The 18,471-nt window shown below is 44.9% G+C and overlaps 2 protein-coding genes across 4 annotated transcripts; one reads left to right on the top strand and one right to left on the bottom strand.

Moving 5' to 3' along the window:
• Positions 1–31: 31 nt before the first annotated feature.
• On the top strand, positions 32–9,188 carry LOC129864050 (AP-4 complex accessory subunit RUSC2-like). Of its 3 annotated transcripts, none has more exons than XM_055936601.1 (10): positions 32–120; positions 2,190–3,533; positions 3,678–3,969; positions 4,096–5,103; positions 6,178–6,254; positions 6,427–6,586; positions 6,719–6,824; positions 6,948–6,994; positions 7,108–7,828; positions 7,918–9,188. In XM_055936601.1, the coding sequence occupies exons 2-10, from the start codon at positions 2,250–2,252 to the stop codon at positions 8,021–8,023; spliced, it is 3,801 nt and encodes a 1,266-aa protein (XP_055792576.1). In that variant the 5' UTR covers positions 32–120; positions 2,190–2,249; the 3' UTR covers positions 8,024–9,188. The 3 variants fall into 3 exon arrangements, with proteins under 3 accessions (XP_055792576.1, XP_055792574.1, XP_055792575.1); XM_055936599.1 differs by having other exon boundaries at positions 3,675–3,969; XM_055936600.1 differs by having other exon boundaries at positions 36–124; positions 3,675–3,969.
• LOC129864053 (protein FAM166B-like) lies at positions 5,595–16,099 on the bottom strand. The gene is made up of 6 exons (XM_055936603.1): positions 11,755–16,099; positions 10,927–11,150; positions 10,681–10,829; positions 10,005–10,137; positions 9,662–9,874; positions 5,595–9,509 (listed from the first exon to the last, which is right to left on the bottom strand). Exons 1-6 carry the CDS (start codon positions 11,817–11,819, stop codon positions 9,412–9,414), a joined length of 882 nt encoding a protein of 293 aa, XP_055792578.1. The 5' UTR covers positions 11,820–16,099; the 3' UTR covers positions 5,595–9,411.
• Between the last annotated feature and the right edge of the window lie 2,372 nt (positions 16,100–18,471).

Here is an 18,471-nt window from a genome sequence, read left to right as displayed (position 1 = left end):
AAGCGCGACGCACGGACAGTTGGAAAGAAGGAACCGACCTGCATCAGTTGGTACTATTGACAGTCGCAATTTACAACATAATAACCGATCGAAACCTTAAAACTACCCGCAACACCAACCGTATGTATGTTTAATGTTTGTTTTACGTAATTTAATACATCAGTGTTCGAGTGGCGCATGTCTTATTAATCATTCACCTGCATTATGTTGAAGATTTTGAAGGAAAAATATATCGTTAGGCCTACTCTTCTCAATTATATAATATGAATATTTCGCATCCATTGTAACTTTAAATTGTAAAATTGGGAGAGGATTACAGTGCAAGTTTTGACCCTGTTAGAAATAAATGTAGGTTAGGAGATGCCTGCATAGTCTATTCCATGATGCTCAGATGAATTGTGTGTTTGTTTAGAATTTTGTTTAATGTAAACGTCTTCAGGACATCGTAGTGCTACTGTCAAATGTTGGTAATGTGTGTGTTTTGGTAGCCTACTGGCATGATGCGCTGTTTAGAACCTGTGCTGAGACACATTTTGGGCTCTGCTGTCAGTTTCTTGATTTGACACTCGCTCCATTTCACACGCCCTCCCCATCTTTCATGCAGACCCTATGTCACATTGTAACTCATGTGATGTCTTTCAGGTGTGCTGTGCGACCTAGAATGACAACCTCAAAGGCATTCTGAGACATTGTAACTAACTCACTATTCAGTCTAGTGCACTGGACACACATATACACAGTTTTCCTTCCACTGTTTGTTAACCCTTAACCTTTAAGCAGAGGAGGTAGTGACCAAGGAGACCAAACTCTGTCTGATGTACTATGTTGGGATAAATCTTCTGCTGAAATGACTGAATGTAGTTTGTTTAAAATTACCTTGCCAATTCCGTATTACCCGTGCTTACAACAATAATTTCCACAGAATATAGGCCAAACTGTTCTAATCTGAGCACCATAAGGATGTCTTTTGTACAGCCCTTTAACTGTTCATTACAGGAAAACAAACATTACAGAAACTGAAAAAAGACATTAAAAAAAATGTCTTGATCTGTGTTCCACTCTACCACAGCCTATGATTAGTAGCCAGGCAAGCAGGGGTGCTGACTGGGACGCGGGGGGCATATCAAATATGCAGTGCAGTGGTTAGTCATCTGCAACAACACCCTGTCAGCCTGCATGGCCCACTTTCCACATGAAATTCTCTCCTGGTATTTAACTTAATGATCTTATTTAAAGATGAGAGGCTCCAAGGAAATGTCAGTGCATGAATTCCAGTTCTCATGGATACGATGCCAATTGTATGGGATTAGAGAGAAACTTCAACTACTCTATGCCAAATCAGGAACAGCTTGTTGACAAGTGAGGATGTGTATTTCCCTAGTAAACAGATGAAGTGAAACACAGAGACACTTAGGCCTAGTTAAAATATGAGGTTTTTATGAATGTGTCAATAATGGATGTTAGTACAGTTGTGGATAGGTTTTCATGGTGGAGATATTTGTTGAAATGTTTGTTTGTTCGAAAACCTTTTGAGGATAAAGAGGATTTCTTTCAGCCTTTCCCTGGTCCTTGGCACCAGATTTTGCTGAGATTTACAGATTACACCCAGATGGGGTGGGAACGGTAGGCTGTGAAGGATAACACCTCTCATAAACAACACTCTGGACCTCAAAAAATGTAGCAAACAAACATTTTGCATTTGAAATCTCTTTAAAGTTATTTATAGTGACTTGACCTCAATACGAAAATAAGCTTCAAAGCTCAAGATGAGACTATTTGGATGATTTAACAGAATTCAGAAAATGACAGGGGTTTTAAACTCTCCAAAAGTGCCAGGAGTAGAGTAGAGCCCAACCTCTCCAAATCTCTTAAAATGACTCTGTGAGCCTGCTCACTGTAATCCATGACACTGTTGTCATAGAAGGCTGAGGCTCAGAACTGTCTTTACAGGGAGGAAGCGCTAGCTGAGGGTTTAGGGGATGAGAGTTGGGCTCAGAAAACATGTTTGTGTGTGTGAACAGTATGTGATAGTCTGCTGTGTGCTTACTCCTCCACGGCTGACTGAGTGAATCATGGCGCTCTAGCCCAGAGGCAGAGGATGTAGTAGTAGTGTGACTGACTATAGGCTCCAGAATTATCACGAGGCTTCATAGTATCATAGCCCATTTAATGCTCACCTCCTGTTTCAGGTGTTCTCTTCAGAGAATGGAGACTCTTGCAGTAATAACATCACCTCATGAGCTGAGAGAATGAACAGGACTGCTAGCCTATCAGGGGATACCCTGATCGCGTGTCACTTCCCCCTGGTGCAGCTCCCCCCCTGGCAGCTTCCTGTGCAGGCAGCTCTGTGCAGTGGCTCTGCCAAGAGGCCTGGTCGGCTGTGCTCCAGCTCCGTAGGTCTGACCCGTGCCGCCTCCCTCCCCGAGCAGGACAACCTCCACAGAGAGCCCTTCCACAGCAGCCTCAGACACATCTCCTCCAGTTACTGGAGCCTCAAGGAGGACCGGAGCGAGGAGGAGGGGGACAGGGAGGGAGGCAGCGACAGCAGCGGGAGGTGTGACTCTGGATCCTCACCAGAGGAGGCATCACAGATGACGATCTCCCAAAGACATAAAGAACACCCTGTAGTTAGAGGTTCTTTACGGTCACACAACTCCTTCCTCCCGAATGAAGGGGTGGAAGAAGATGAGGATAGTGATGGAGATAACCTGCACAGATACCACGAAGACCCTTTTTTTGTGCTGCAGCTGCATGGGAACTCTAACTGGGCCCTGAATAATGCTAGGAGGGGGTTCTCCAAACCTTCTAGCCAATCAGCCAGTCAGCAGAACAATGACAACAAGGGTAGTACTGTGTTGTTGGACTGTGGGGAGCAGGATAGAGCAGTGGATATTGAAGATAATATGTTCACATGTGGTGATGAGGGCTACTGCTTCAGCTATGGCCAACCAAAATGTTTCCCTGAGTCTTTCTCTGAGGGTCATCTAGAGTATGTCACAGACTCCTCCTGCAACAGCTCTGATGGGGTTCTCGTCAACTTCAGCACCATCTACAATAAAAGTAACAACCCTGCCACCCCAAACGACCTCAGCTGCCCTGCAGTGCAGTCCTCCCAGCCAGCAGAGGGCTCTATATTCATAAACCTGCACCCGTACTCCCAGGAGTCCCAGGGGCCTCAGGCTGCTGGACCTAGTCAGGGGAGCCGAACAACCTCCTCTCCTCATGGCGGGGGGCCTTCTGCCCCCTGCTGGTCACCGCAGGCGCTGGACTCCAACTGTAACATCTACCTTCCCGATGCCCAGAGCCTCCTGTCCTCTCTGGAGATCTCTGACCTCACTTCCTGTCTCCAGAGCCAGGCCAGGCTGCTGCCCACAGGGACCACCCAGAAGTACTACAAGCTGGTGACTTGTGACCTCTCATCCCAGTCAGCCTCGCCTAGCCCGGCCGTGTCCAGCACCACCAGTGTCACTTCAGAGGGCCACTACGTCCTCTTCAATAAGGCCCGGGGAGATCAGGGCCAGGGGAACAAACAGGTATGCTTACCACAATAACGTACAGTATGTTTAAAAATGTCCTTCATGTTTTGACTAATTTGTAAGATGTATGATGAGCAGAATTACTTTCATAACGGTTGACTTTCCTAAACAAAGTTTTCTCCGTTTCTCCATGGCCAGCAGGAAGAAGGCTCAGACAAAGAAGGGAGGAGAGCTAGCCCATTGCACCGTTCTCACTGTATGAGCTGGGACTCCCAACATGTCACCTCCTTCGCTGAGATTGCACACTGTAAGAGACATACAGACAGCTGTCAGAGCTCCAGCCACTCCCACACCTCCCAGGACCTGTGTCCCATCCAGGAGGCAGTTTCCCTGGGCCAGAATAGCAGCCACTCCCCCCTACTCCTGAGTCCCAACCAAGGCAGTAGCACTGTGTCCAACCACCCTTCTGTGTCACCAGACCATGAGGCGGAGGGTATGAAAACAAGCCAGTCTGCATTTTTACATGAGTAATTGTGATTCAGCTGAAGCTAACCCTTGTTTTTTCCTATTTTGCAAACGTTCAACCCCCTGTCCTCCGTCTTTCCCCTCCTACTCTTAGGGGCGTGTTCATGGGCAACCCCTGTGGTGCGGTACAGTAAGGCTCAGAGGCCCAGCTCCTTGCCCATCCAGCCCTTCGTCCTGCTTCCCCCAGCGGGTAAACCTCAGAGCCAGCCCCTGGGCTCCCTGTTGGACCAGTACATCAGCCACAATAACACCAAGCCCAGCTCCCAGCCAGGGTTCAAGTGCAAAGGCAACAGACTCCTGACCCACCTGCGTCCTTCACCGCTGGGCAGCTATGGAGCCATCCTCCTGGAGGGCCCCTCTAGCTCTGATACCTGCTCCACCTGCACCCCCAGTCCAGAACACTTCCAGTCCAGACGCAACTGGACACACTCCAGTCCTTACAGGCCCTACAGTAGCCATGGCTTTACTTTTACCAGTCCAAAACAAGCTCACATAAGCACAATACAATCTAATACCGAACTAACCCAGGTTCATTCATGCCAGGACCAGCACTTTGCAGACCTAGACCAAAGCTACCCCAGCCCAGGTCAGGCCCACAGTAGCCCAAACCAGTCTCAACGTAAAGATTCAAACAAACGTAGCCAAGGCATGGCTCAGATCTGCCAAGATCTCATTCGCTGGTTTCCAGAGCAGAAGAGCCCCAGCCCAGTCCTCCTGACCCACAGCCCTGACTGCCCCATTGACTCCCATGTAGCAACCATGTCCCCCTCTGCCAGTCACACCCCTCATCCAGACCTGCTGGTGTCCTTCTCTTCAGACCCACCCTTACCGCCCCACAAGAGAAGCCCACTAACCTCAATAACTAAGGCTGGGTCTGCAGCTTCTCACTATAGCCGGACAGCTGCCCTCTCCTCAGTGGCCCATATGTCCTCTCTGAGCGCCCTCCTGCAGCCCCTGGTGTTGGCAGGGCCCAGTGTGAAGCAGCATCAACAACAGCACTGTGACTCCTTCAGCCTGAGTGACAGTTGGCCACCTGTGGAGTTCTGCCTGTCACCTGAAGCATCCTACGAGTCTCTGTCCATCAGCCATCTGCAGAGGAGAGGTGAGGAGGAGGAAGGGGCCTGATCTGTGTATAGGGGCTAGAGCATGGAAGATCTCATATATACTGTAGATTGGTGAGGTAGTCTATATGTAGGTGAGCATGTATGGGGTTGAGGGTGTTTTGAGCTGAGAGTATCTCATGTGGATTGTGTGATGTGATGTCAATGTATGAAGAGGATGTGTGTGGTAGGCAGACCAGTGTCAGTCATCTGAAGATGAAGAGTAATTAGACTCTTCTGAACAGTCATCATGGGAAACTGGAATCCTGCATTGTCTGTTACTCTGCAGAGCTTGCTGTAGCGGTGCCTTCAATACCCTGAAGGGGGTTTCTTTCAAACATGACCTATTTTTATCTTTCCCTGCACAGGATTGGCTGACACATCTAGTGTGTGAGAGTGTGCAAGCTCCAGGGAGTGTGTTGCAGTGGGTGCAGTGTTGTTGATACCCTGCATATATAATTCACAGAATTATGTAAAAAAAATTGTGCCACAATAAAGACACACATTTTTATAACCAAACAATATAAATGTTAATCACATGCTGGTATGCACATTGTCTTGTGAAAGCAAAACTTGCAAGGTGATGCACTGTCCGCTTGGCAGGGGAGAGCACTAGGCAGATTTAATATGCATGAAGATTGTACCCTGGCATTTTAGAGAGAGCCAGACAAGATGGTGGAAGGGAGAGAAAAGGAGAGCGGAAGGGAGAGGAAAGGAGAGAAATGGAGAGAATGGGGGAGAGTAGTAATAGAGCATTGTATCTCTTACCCTTCCCTTCCTTCTTCTTCACCATGGTGGATGAATCATGTAGTCACACCCATCATCCAGACCTGCTGGTGTCCTTCTCTCCAGACCCACCCTTACTGCCTCACAATCATGAATCATGTCCAGTATCCCTGCACATTGTAAATGTACCATGGATACCAATGTGTCCCAACCCTGGTTCTGGTTAATTAATCAAAATGTGATAGTCTTTTATGTCAGTCCCCTCAGGTATGTTGATAACCCCCTGCATGGTACAGAATAGGAAATGAGCCAACTCTTGATGGGCTTCTTCCCTCTTCATGTTTGTCCAGGTCTGCTGAAATCTGTGAGCTTGGCAGTGGATTTGATCATGGCTCATTTTGGCTCCAGTCGAGATCCTGGGGAAAAGGTACAGTGCATCTGAGCTAAAAGCAATCTGAAAGGAACTAGAATAACCGGACAAATCACAAAAACCTACAGTAGTCCTGATAGGATGAATCAACCCCCATAAAGATATGTTATTATTTTAGTATTACGGTGTAAATATTGATCATGATATGATAATGTACCACTCTCTCCAGATGTGGCTAGGTACCACCATTGGTGGTCTTGTTCTGGAGCATATGTGTCCCACCATCCAGAACATTCTGCAGGATGGTCTCAGGGACCACAAACTGGACCTAATCATCGGTCAGCGACGCAACCACGCCTGGAACGTGGTGGAGGCCTCCACTCACACAGGTCAGAAATGCATGGTGGTGATGATAATGATTATGTGGGGTGTGGGGGGTTGTGGTAGGTTTGATGCTGATGATGCTATGGCTATAGTTGCTCATGGGGGTTGTAGTTTGATGGTCTCTGTTCCTGTCTCAGGCCCTACCACCCGGGTGCTCCACAGCTTGCTGTCCAAGGTGAGGCAGTGCTCCCTGCTGACCAGCCACTGTATGAAACTACGAGCCTTCATCATGGGCCTGCTCAAGTGAGTCCCTGTCAAGTCTCCGATGGTATTTTTTAGTATAATATCACATTGTGTACTAATGTTGTGTATTGATTTATGAAATGTTATGATTGTAAAATGAAGGACTTATATTATCTCTTTTAGCCTGAGGACCTTGGAATTCTGGCTGAATCACCTCTACAACCAAAAAGGTGTTTAGATTAAAGGACAGGCTATTTTTTCCTTTTCTCCAAATTGTTATTAGAAAAAATGATGTTATTGAAACTTCCCTCTCTCATACGCTTTCAAACTCTCCTCTCCCCAGAGGTGGTGAAAGCTCACTACCATCCATGGGGTTTCCTCGCCATGTCGCAGGGGCAGTGTCAACCTCTGTTCCAGGAGCTCCTCCTCCTGCTGCAGCCTCTCTCCATGTTACCCTTTGATCTCAACCTGCTGCTGGAGCCCCGCCTGCTACACAACAGACAGCTCTGCTCTGAGGAACAAGCTCCACCATGCTCCATTTTTCTCATGACCAGTTGTCCCCTGTTGAAAGGAGACAGAGAAGACAGACAGGGGGCGTATAGCTCTATGGATGGACCCAGGGAGAACAGCAGGCCAACAGGTGACCCACACCAGCTGGTACAGCATTTTCAGGGGTCCTCCCAGGTTTCAAAGGCCATGGGTCAGGAGAAGAGGGTGAGGCCTGTAGGTGAGTCTAGCAGGAGCCTGTGGTCAGCCGCTATTCCAGGGTGTTGGCAGAGACAACCTTCCCACGCGGAGAGGGTGGAATGTGGACAGATTTACAATCATGTCATCCACCCTGAGCCTCAGCAGGGGATGGAGGGGAGGAGAGAAGAGGAGACTTCACAGGAGGGCAGGAGGGAGGGAAGGGGTCCGGAGACCCCCAGGATGACGGCAGACCCACAGGATGATAGCCCTTCCCAGGGTGGGCTACGCTGGGCCAAGCTCTTTGGATCAGGAAGGGACCACCCCGCCAGGAAACAGAGGGCACCCCAAAACCCCAATGGGACACAGACCCAGAAAAGGTCAACATTTATGACTGAACTATGGCTAACCTGTTCCTATGTTGTTATTACAGTTGCTCCTTAATAACTGTGTTTCTCTTGTCTTACAGGAGACCTTCACAGTGGCTGCAGTTGGACAGCTCTCAGCTGGGCCTGTTGGCCCATACAGTCTGGTCAGGGAAACAGCCTGACCGGAAACACCAAACATACACCTAGTGGCCCAGGACCACAATGGAGAGGGGCAGGGAGAAGAAAAGATACACTACCAAAAATGTCAACTGCATGATCCTGAGTCAGTCTTATAGTGCAAAGTGTTACACACAGACACCTCAGCTAGAACACACTCACACTGATCAGAAAAGCACAGTAGACCATTTGTTACTGTCTGAGCATGGGTGATACATTTACCCAAATAACAACTCTCCGATGTTTAGTTATATTGTGCTTCTGTTCATCTGTCATGAATTGGGATTCATGGAATAGATTCTCCCTGTGCACCTGTCAATCAAACTGTGGTCAATGAGAGGCTCCACCTATGCTACATCTTGCCTTAGGATCTGAAAGCCTTGTGGACCATTCCAGACTCTCCATAAGAAACCAATTAGTATTTAATGGACCTGCATGCATACCATACAGTAGCATCCTATTCTCCTAATAGTATCAATCTGTCCTCTACCTTCCAACCCCTATGCCCTGTCTATTCTATGTGCGAATGGAATGTCAACAAAAAAATGCAGAAAGGCAATCTTTACTAGCCATGTTAACTAGTGCCAAATATTATGCCACTCAGCAGCCTTGTACAGTGGCTTATCTTCCAAAATTAGGTTGCCTTCATATTCAACTAGACAAAGTCAATACATGTTTGTGAGGTAATCCAGACTAGCATGGTAAAATTTCTGTGCATGTGTAAAAAAAATATATACATGTATGTTCAAGGAGTCATTAGGTGCTGATTTAATCCTACTACTTTGTGTGGTTCTTCTACCTACATCAATGTCCTAATATATTGTTTTTTATGATAGAGAAGTGGAGTTTTGTAAATATTTAGGTAATCAAATTTTAGATTTGTGGAACTGTTAGTCTCCAAATTGAGTGTGTTTGCACAATATTAAGCTATCATGGTGTGTTTCAGGTGTACACTGTTTTGATAGGCCAGTACTACTAAGCTAAGGAGAAACATGAAGTTTGAAATGGCGTGACAGGAATGACTTGGTTATTATAACCTCTGCAATAATGTGAAAGTGAGTTTATCAAACCCCTCTCATCTTTCCTCCCCAACCTAACTATCCTTACCCTACAACCTTAGAGAAAGAATGCACCCGCTGAGTGTAAATTCCCTGTGACAATCAACCTTTGCAAATAAAGATAAATCAATAAGTTATCTTGTGACTTGTACTCCACATTCACTTGTAAAATAAATGATATTGCTAAATGTTCTGCTCATACAAAGAAAATTGGGCCATTATTATTTTTCACCCTGGGATGTACATAGTCCACAGACCAAAGTTTTGCTTTTTCACAGACGCTGTTATTTCAAAGTCCTTGGATTTGTCACTCAGTTCTCTACCCTGGTCCTTGTGATTGTCTGGTGAATGGTTCCTCCATTACTGGGCTCTGGCCTCAATCTTCCTCTGAGTGCCGCTCAGCCCCAGGGCATTGTGGGTAAGCTTCTCAAAGGTCTGGCCGTACCTGAACTTGTATCCTGTGGGCAGATTGAGGGTGACTTGATTAAGATTAGATCTTGAAGTGATAATATAATATGATCAATTATAATAATCAAGATGGTAGATATGGACATTTCAGAGCTGTGTGTGAGGTTTGGTACTGTAGTGTTTTGAAGAAGTTAAGGCCCACCTGGAACATGGCCGGTGTAGGAGGGCAGAAGTCCCCGGTGGGAGGGGTAGACAGTGGGGATGGGGGGCAGGGCTCCTGATTCCTCCCCAGGGAGTTTCAGGAAGGTGGGGTCCCTCCTCATCTCCTTCCCAAACTGAACCAGAGCCTTGTTGGTGGTGATGGGGTAGCCCGTCCCAATCAAGAAGCGAGATTTGGGCACGTACCCTGAGAAACCTGAATACATGCCCAAATGGAAGATCTAGTCAATACAAAGGGACTCCTATACAGTTGATTGTGCTGCACACTGAAGAAAACACTATCACATGAGGTATTTCAAATGGTACCTCTGGCATACTGTACCTACCTGAGATGAAGTACTTGTGTGGACTGCTGTCTGCCATGAAGTACGGAGAGCCTTTGGGCTTCCAGGGGTCCATGGTCTTGTAGGGGGCTGGCTCTTTAGAGATGGCCGTCAGAGGGGTGCTCAGTCTCCGAGGCTGGAGGCGATAGATAGAATGACAGACAGACACTATGGTTGAGACAGAGAAGGTATTCAAGCTTCTGGCTCCTACCCACGGCCCTATCCCAGACTATAGACCTTTGATTATAAAAGGAGATTTTCTCCCATGGTATTGTGACATTTTTTATCATTCAATCAACTTCTGCGGGTGCATGGGATTTGTTGGATAATAGTCGGTGTGGTTTCGTTGCATCCAATGGCAGTGTCTACGATAAAGTAATGCAATGAGCCCCTTGTGGATTTGACAGCTCTAACGCAGTTCCACCTCCGACACCACCAAAACAACGCTATATGAATGTCAATCTAATTGAATCTAGCCCATGACTGATCTGAATCTGTGGGAGGTCTATGATTGGAGTGGTCTCCAGGTTGTGCACCTGGCCTCGTTTAGACGGACAGTGAGTTATACATGACACTGACACAGGATCTCAGCATGGATTATTAAACAGGGATGACCCTGTGTGTGTGGGTGGGGCGAGCATGCATGCATAAGTGAGAGAGAGAGATTAGAGCATGTTACTTTAAACTCTGAGATGGTGTTGTTGCTGACAAGCGGTATTGCTGATGCCAGGCGAACCCTCTGCTGGTCCCGGTCAAACTCAGACAGGGCCTCGCGACACGTCTCGGCATACGTACGGGAGAAGTAGTTCTGGCTTTTGGGAACAAAGCCTGTAAAAGACACCAGAGTCAACACAATGCAAAACGTACTTTACAGAAGAGAAGGAGTTCTGCTTAATATATGAAAGCTGAGCAACGGTGTGTTCACCAGTGTAGCCCGGTATCATCCTCTCCAGATTCCTGCGTTCTCCATGGTGGCTCCTCCAGATCTCGTCCCGTGGGCCCGTGTCTGTCTCTGTGGAGGGGAAGCGGCCCGTGTGGAGGACCAGGCGACGCGAGCGTGACACCTCCGGAGAGGACAGCAACTTGGCTGTCAGCTGGCCGTAGGTCGTCCCCAGGTGGTACTTCAGCTGGGGACAGTAACCTGCATACCTGAGGACAGAGAGGTGGTGAGGTATCTGACTAGATTTTAAACAAGGCTTTTTGGATGTATTCTCTGTCATGTTGACAGTAGTATAAATAATTGAAACCTATTACCATGTCCATATCAAAGTCGGGCTTTATTGCAATGAAAGGTGACTATGGAGCTCAGGTAGTTAGTTTGAGCTGTGTTGTGTTCCTTCATGTCAGCAAGTTCAGACTCTGTGTTGAACCTTCCTGGGTACCGTTGCCATGGGTGATGGCCTAGGGCACTGACTTGCTCTTTCTTCCTCAAGGACATTTCGTGTAGGTTTGTGAAAATGTCTATGTTAATTCCTTAGGCCTATAGTAGGCCGAATGTATGTTATGTGTAATGAGAGAAAGCGCGAAATAATCAAGTAAAAACGTATGCGCAAGCATAAAATCTATGGAATTACGCACGAATAGCCTACTCATTAATGCATAATTGAAAAGGCTAGAATGCAGTAATTTCCCTATACATAGCACACCATGTATGTAATACAAATAAAGCTTAATATTGCACACATCTAATTAGAGTATTTAATTAATTGATTTGCTAAAATACAAAAGCAAAGCAGCAGTGTGAATTACCTACCCCGGTATGTAGTGCGGATCAGGTGTCACCAGCACCTTACTGAATTTTGGGGGGAATTCCTCCATGTTGACCGTACTGTACCTCAGAACCGGACTCGAGATCTGGGGCCGGGGGGCTGACAGTAACGCACTTTGTAGTGTTTGCGGATGGTTGTCAGGATGTGGACTGTGCGCAGAGATATGTCGTCAACGTCTAGACCAGGTCAAGGATCCATTATTCCGTCATTTCATTGTTGCCATTGTGAAGATCATCTGCTCGCCTTTTGCCCCCAACATTTTAAAGCTTGTTGTTGTTGTGTACTGTACTGTAGGCTACAGCTTGTTGTTGTTGTGTACTGTACTGTAGGCTACAGCTTGTTGCTTCATTCCGCAGTGGCAAATACGCACCGCCCTCACACATTCCCATGCACCTTATGGTCAAACAGGTGTCAAGTGTCATTTGACTAAACAAACCAGTCTATCCTTCCTAATAGTTATTTCACATATTCAATAGGCTTATTTTATATATTTTTTCTTATTCGATACTATAGCCAGGTGTTTTTTTGTTTTTTTTACACAAACCCTCCTAGTTTGTTTTTTTAGCCATCTTACATGTTTCACCCACTTTTAATTATCAGATCTTACATTTGCCTATGGGAAAATAGATAAATACATGAAATGATGAATTAATTATTAATTTTGAAATAAAATTAGATATCTGAAAGGTTATCAAGTTTGTGGCATGAAAGTATACTGGTCTATAGCGACACCGGGTGAATTACAGCAGCATTGCAGCATTGGCTGGGATATTTCCTTGTGTAGAATAAAATAGTAACAGCTAAAAAGGTCGAACTTCTCATTTGTACTCCTCTTTTTTAACATCATATTCCAAAGTGAAAATTGCATTTCACATCATTGTTTACAGTACACTGACACAAAACACTGACACAAAACAAATAATAGTGAAAATCCTAATTTAAAAATAAAGTGATAGACTATGAGGCTATGCTTAGGACACAGCCTCTGGAGTTGTAGACTATGTACAAACCTAATGTTAAAAGCACTGTGTGTTTAACTAGTTCCACAGCCTTTTCTTAGGTAAGTTGCCCAAATAATAATTTCTAGTTGAATGAACATATGAGACAATTTGAGCAAAAACATTATTTTAAGTTGACTGAATTTGTCTACATTTTCTCATGTTGGAGCTAAGTTCAGGTAACACTTACTGAAAAGTTGAACTTTTTTTTTTTTTTTTACAGTGTACAGTATGTCACACCTACCCACTCACACACAAGAGGTTTGGCATGTACTGAATAAGGTATTATTGTAAATGTCATAACAAGTATCATCTTATTTTTCAGGAAAAACATGGATGTTTCATCAGCAGCTAACTGGTTGAGAAGCCCCACAGTCAGTATGTGGGACTGACACATAGTGTTGCTATCACTTTGGCTTTGTCATGACTTGTTTCTGTCATACCTGAGTTTGATGGTGTTTGGTGGGAGGAGTTGTGGTCTCAGGTGAGAGGGAGTCATAGTTCCCAGACACAGACCACAGAGATATGCCAGGGAACAGCCGTGCCCACGCAGCCCTCCACATGCATGCAGCATCACCGCTGTGACAGGATGGATGATAGATGACGAGGCATGTCATGAGGATATAGGCGGAACTTCAGGGATGTTTCAAATTCTATATCACAAACTCACTTCAGACTGTATGGGCTTCTCTAAGCCCAGCTCTAATAACCAGCTCTGAGGCTTCTCTCCCTTCCTCCCCTCCGTCTGTGTCCATGTGTAATACAGCTATTGATCCTGTCTCAACTTCAATCAGGGACGAGGATGGACTCCCCTCTACCTCTCCTCCATGCTCTCCTGTCCTCTCTCTGCCATCCTTCTGCTCCTCTTCCTCCCTGTTGCTCTGCCTCAGGACCAGGGCTCAGGGCCACAGGCCACAGGCTGTGGTCATACACCGAAAAGTGGAGCAGGCACTGCGGAGGACAGACACAAGTGGCAGGCGGCAGGTCCTGAGGCATGGAAACAGAGACACGTGTCACGACGGCAGTGTCACATGGCTTCACTACCCTCAACACACTCAATGACCCATAACCAGAGGGCAGGTCACAGGTCAGGGAGTGCTGGTCTGAGGAGGACAGTCAGTCTGTCAGTTGTGGATGAACAGGCCTCAACAGAGCTGCTGCAGCACAGAGGAGGCCTCTCCCCACAGCACAACACTCTGCCTCCTCAGACAGACACAGAGGTGGGTGTACATTGAAATGAGTTGTTTATTTCAATCTTATGATTCTCTGACTGTCTTCCTTCAAAGCAATCTAGTTTGAGACAGAGTGATCAATATTGCCAAGTTTTTCCCCAAATCTCAACCAGCTGATTGTTTGGCAGATTTTTTGTACATAGGACATCTTCAGTAGTCATTTGACATATTATTCACAAATGTATTGAACAAACATTCAAATTGGATTGTACCGACATGTTATTACGCCAAAAAATATTACGCAATATGCCGGACGGAAGTCCATTGTCATTTTCAAGCTGTGTATCGTCCATACATTTTTATGTTCCATGTCTGTTTTTACAGTGGACTGAAGGAAAGTCAGGGAGGTGTAAATGAGCCTTTACCCTTTATCACAGTTTACAGTTGCAACACACACAAACAGACACAAAGCTAGACAGACAGACACTTAAATACATTGTCTGAATCCCTTTGATGCCTGTGGGTTGTTATTGTTCATATTGTAGTGTGTCATACTGTGAACCAATCTGTCCAGGTGATCAGTCAGCCACTGGCATGAGTGGAATGGAGCCAACCTGGTGCAGTGCTGCCCAGGCAGATTGATTATGAGGGTGTTGTGTTGAGCAGTCTGCTGTGTTGTCCGTCACAGTTCTGTGTCAGATGGGAAGCGAGGGCAGTCCCATTGGGTCCTTTATTTAAATATATCCTTTATTTAAAGATTTTGGCCAAGATCATTTTGAATCCTTATACAAATTGTTAGTCTTCCGCCCCAAGGATTCCTCTTTTGTAATGTTATTATCCAAAGGTCATGAAGAGTCTAAATAGAGAATCATGTGGATAAAGCTTCTAATAAGTCAGTATTTGAGTTTATTTGCTGTGAGAATTGACACAGTCAGCATAACAGGTCATTATTACCGTAATCAACATTTGACCTGCTGTTTCTATCTGTATAGAATTCACAACACAGCCAGTGTGACTGCAAGGCTGCTGAGGAGGGTGGCCGCTCTGCCAATGAAAGACGACTTAATGCTAAAGATTATGTTGAGGACTTACCCTGCCAATCATTTAAAAATAATAGTAACGTGCATCAGCATTTTCGACGGAGGTCAGCATCGGACACAAGACTCATGATGGGATATCTGAGTGAGTGATCCTTCAATTTTACTTCCCACAGTGTACACTGGGAAATACTGAGTCATCATTGGTTATTAGGGTTGAAACTGAGGGTTGTGAATTGTGTGTGTTTTAGGAAAGGTGAAGGAAGAGTCTGGACGGCGGTACCTGAGTATAGAGGACCTGCTTGAACAGCCCAAGGATGACAAAAAGCAGGTAAAATTATGTAAACTAAACTCATGCATGTACACACACACACACACACACACGCGTATGCATGCGTGCACGCACACTCATGCACACAAGCATGCAGGTATGCATGGACACACTTGCACACACACTTGCTCAAATTGTACACACTCAAATAGACACAAATAATTAAGCTGTATTTTCGTATTTGTGTGTGTAGAGTATGTCTGTGTGAAAGTATGTTTGTGCCTATGTGTGAATGTTTTTTGCATGAGTCTGTATATATGTCTATATTGACAACTATCTATGTGTCTCTCCAGGAGAAAGAAGAAGTAGGAAAGAAAGAGCAGGGAAGTAGGATTAAGACCTGGAAGCTGAAGATTGGCTCTCTGAGGGAGACCACAGAGAAAACCAGGTGAGACGACAGCGACACCTGGAGGAAAGTGTGTGTGGTGTCATGCTATGTGATGCTCTTATGAAAAAATATCCATGGCTGCTCTAACGTGGCAGCCAAATGGGAATGATTCACTGTTGCATAAATAATGCACAGTGTGCTCAGAGGAGCTGGGAAGTGCATATACTTAGCCTAGGCATCTGTTCATGAAAATTCACTTGGACCCATCCCATATGGCCTCTGTTTACAATCACTCATAGGCTCACCGTGCATTGAGAAATTATGTTTTAAGACTTACATATTCCATCCGTGCAATCTTTAATAGTTCTGGTGGAGGATTTTTCTTCCACATAAAGCCAACAGATTCATTCATCCGTGGAGAAGGCTAGCGGGCGTCGGTTGAGACAGCTTTTCAGGAGAAGGAAAACTGTGCCAGAATGACAAGAGCAGAATATTTCAACATTACAGTCATTGGTTCTAAGTAACATTCCTCTGTTAAGACTTGGAGAATGAGGATACATACTGTAACACTTTTTCCACAAAGCTGTGTATTCACAGGACGCCAATCTATTTAGTCATCTCAATTTATGGATATTGGTGTTTATTGTCTCCTGCTACATGTATAGTTATTTATACTCAGGTACCATATATATTTTTATATTGCAAGTTTATGCAGCCAATAACCAATGTGTTTTTATGTATCGTTGATGTCCATCAAGTACATTAGCCATAGGATATGATTATATAATGTTTTAAATTAAGTATGCCAGTGCAATGTACAGTATATATATTTCACCACTTGTCCATATCTGTCGGTATCCCCACGTCTGCAACAGGATGTTTATTTTTCACTTTTGGTTTATATAGTCTTTTCAGGAAACAAAAATAATACATGTCTTCAGTAGTTAGAGTAAGAATAAATCAAATATAATAATATATGTATGAGTATGTATATGTGTATGTGTGTGTATATATGTGTGTGTGTGTGTATATTTATGTGTGTGTGTGCATATATATATATATAAAATATATAAAATATGTATATATAAAACACCAGTCTCATTGTCAACAGTGAAGAGGTGACTCCGGAATGCTGGCCTTCTAGGCAGAGTTGCAAAGAAAAAGCTATATCTCAGACTGGCCAGTAAAAAGAAAAGATTAAGATGAGCACAGACACTGGACAGAGACACTGGACAGAGGAACTCTGCCTAGAAGGCCAGCATCCCGGAGTCGCCCCTTCACTGTTGACGTTGAGACTGGTGTTTTGCGGGTACTATTTAATGAAGCTGCCAGTTGAGGACTTGTGAAGCGTCTGTTTCTCAAACTAGACACTCAAATGTACTGTACTTATCCTCTTCCTCAGTTGTGCACCGGGGCCTCCCACTCCTCTTTCTATTTTGATTAGAGCCAGTTTGCGCTGTTCTGTGAAGGGAGTAGTACACAGCGTTGTACGAGATCTTCAGTTTCTTGGCAATTTCTTGCATGGAATAGCCTTCATTTCTCAGAACAGGAATAGACTGACAAGTTTCAGAAGAAAGTTCTTCGTTTCTGCCCATTTTGAGCCTATAATCGAACCCACAAGTGCTGATGCTCCAGATATTCAACTAGTCTAAAGAAGGCCAGTTTTATTGCTTCTTTAATCAGAACAACAGTTTTCAGCTGTGCTAACATAATTGCAAAAGGGGTTTCCAACGATCAATTAGCCTTTTAAAGTGATCAACTTGGATTAGCTAACACACCGTGCCATTGAAACACAGGAGTGATGGTTGCTGATAATGGGCCTCTGTACGCCTATGTAGATATTCCATAAAAAAATCTGCCGTTTCCAGCTACAATAGTCAATTGTCATTTACAACATTAACACTGTATTTCAGATCATTTTGATGTTATTGTAATGGACAAAAAATGTGCTTTTCTTTAAATAACAAGGACATTTCTAAGTGACCCCAAACTTTTGAACGGTAGTGTGTGTGTATATATGTGTATATATATATATATATATAAGTACAGCACTATATGCAAATAACTCAAAGCACGCCATTCTGAGAGCAGCATTTATTTTTCATCTCGAAGTAATGAGCCCAATCAGTCCTCCATGACAACAAAATCATAAACAACAGAGTAGGTTAATTAGTGCTTGGTGTATGCTCAGGCAAAACAATTTTAACAAAAATATAAACACAACATGCAACAATTTCAACGATTTTACTGAGTTCCAGTTAATATAAGGAAATCAGTCAATTGAAATAAATTAATGAGACCCTAATGTATGAATTTCACATGACTGGGCAGGGGTGCAGTCATAGGTGGGCCTGGGAGGGCATAGGCCCACCCACTTAGGAGCCAGGCCCAGCCAATCATGATGAGTTTTTCCCCACAAAAGGGCTTTATTACAGACAGAAATTCTGCCCTGAGTTTTATCACCTGTCTGGGTGGCTGGTCTCAGATGATCCCGCAGGTGAAAAAGCCAGATATGTAGGTCCTGGGCTGGTGTGGTTACACGTGGTCTGCGGTTGTGAGGCCAGTTGGATGTACTGCCAAATTCTCTAAAATTACGTTGGAGGGATGGTAGAGAAATTAACATTCAATTCTCTGGCAACAGCTCTGGTGGACATTCCTGCAGTCAGCATGCCAATTGCACGCTTCTTCAAAACTTGAGACATCTGTGGCATTTTGTTGTGTGACAAAACTGCACATTTTTGAGTGGCATTTTATTGTCCCCAGCACAAGGTGCACCTGTCTAATGATCATGCTGTTCAATCAGCTTCTTGATATGCCACACCTGTCAAATTGATG

The sequence above is a fragment of the Salvelinus fontinalis genome, chromosome 10 (genome assembly GCF_029448725.1).
Source record: "Salvelinus fontinalis isolate EN_2023a chromosome 10, ASM2944872v1, whole genome shotgun sequence".
NCBI lineage: Eukaryota > Metazoa > Chordata > Actinopteri > Salmoniformes > Salmonidae > Salvelinus > Salvelinus fontinalis.
Note: the sequence above shows the minus strand (reverse complement) of the source record. Positions and strands in the feature narration are given on the sequence as shown.